Source organism: Abrus precatorius, unplaced genomic scaffold (genome assembly GCF_003935025.1).
Source record: "Abrus precatorius isolate BTA unplaced genomic scaffold, Abrus_2018 Scaffold5, whole genome shotgun sequence".
NCBI classification, from domain to species: Eukaryota; Viridiplantae; Streptophyta; class Magnoliopsida; order Fabales; family Fabaceae; genus Abrus; species Abrus precatorius.
The window spans coordinates 16,291,996-16,293,198 of NW_020874395.1; the positions used below are offsets into that span (position 1 = coordinate 16,291,996).

At 38.7% G+C, this 1,203-nt stretch overlaps 1 protein-coding gene across 1 annotated transcript; it reads left to right on the plus strand.

Moving 5' to 3' along the window:
* Window positions 1–376: 376 nt before the first annotated feature.
* Window positions 377–1,203, plus strand: LOC113867883. The gene has a single exon (XM_027503386.1). It carries the CDS (start codon window positions 410–412, stop codon window positions 992–994), a length of 585 nt encoding a protein of 194 aa, XP_027359187.1. The 5' UTR covers window positions 377–409; the 3' UTR covers window positions 995–1,203.

Below are 1,203 nucleotides of genomic sequence, written 5' to 3' on the forward strand. Positions count from 1 at the left end.
ATTGGTTTAGTGAAAGATAAAGCTCCAGCGCATCTTCATCATCCCTTGAGAGTTTTCAAAATTTGTATTAAGTTTCTAACTAATAAGACAAAACACACACAACTCCAAAGGCTTATTCTATTCTACCAATAAATGTGGAGGTTACGTCTTTTTCTCAATCAACCAAAAAACAAAGGCACGCGCTGTTATTGGTAGTGGAATTAACTTTACATAGTCGTTGATAATTACATTAAATTATTCCAAACGCTATCATATTAATCTTTTCTTTAATAAAGATAACTTATCGTAGACCCCTTTATATAGCTCCCAATCCTCACTCTCCCATTACAAATCAATCAATACACATTCAAAATTTTCACCATTTCGTTAGACAAAGAAACACACACACATATTTTGCCTCTCTCGAGCAATGGAAATTGAGCGATGCCAACCAGTGGTAGCTAAAAAGCTATGGAACATAATACGCATAGTGTTCTTAATGTTGAGAAAAGGCATAGCGAAGAGCAAAGTAGCGTTTGATTTCAACGTATTAATCAAACGTGGCAAACTCGCCGCGGGTAAGGCCATAGCAAACACACTCACACTCCACCAGAGATCACGAAACGACGTCGTTTACCCTCGTGACTACGAGTTCAGCTGCAGTAATAGTCCCGCTTTTCCCTTTCACAAACGGAAGCATTATCACTATCATCATTGTCACCGCTACGACGACGTTTCCGCTATTGCGGTTCAGAAGGTTCTTGAGATGCTGAACAACAACAAGGTGGAGGCTTCACCGTTGGTTACATTGCCAGGGTTTGGAAAGAGTCCAATTGGGAAGCAACTTAGAATCACCGATTCACCCTTTCCTTTGAAGGAGGAAGAAGTGGACAACCAAGTTGACGTGGCAGCTGAGGAATTTATTAAGAGGTTCTATAAGGATCTTAATTTGCAACACAAATTGTTGGCTTCTATCGACTCACCTAGTTACCATTATAATTCATGGGATAGATGAAAAAAACACGTGCACATGTGGTGTTTCTTAATTTCTAGCCATACATATGAAGTTTTTAATTTGTCACACAAAGTCATCACAACCACCTTCTTCATGTTTTTCACAGCTTTTAGTTTGTCAAGTAAAAAAGTCACGTGATCGATTTGGTATCGCACACCCTCTCTGGATGAGTATTCATTTGTGACTTTATTACTCTGATGTATATAGTA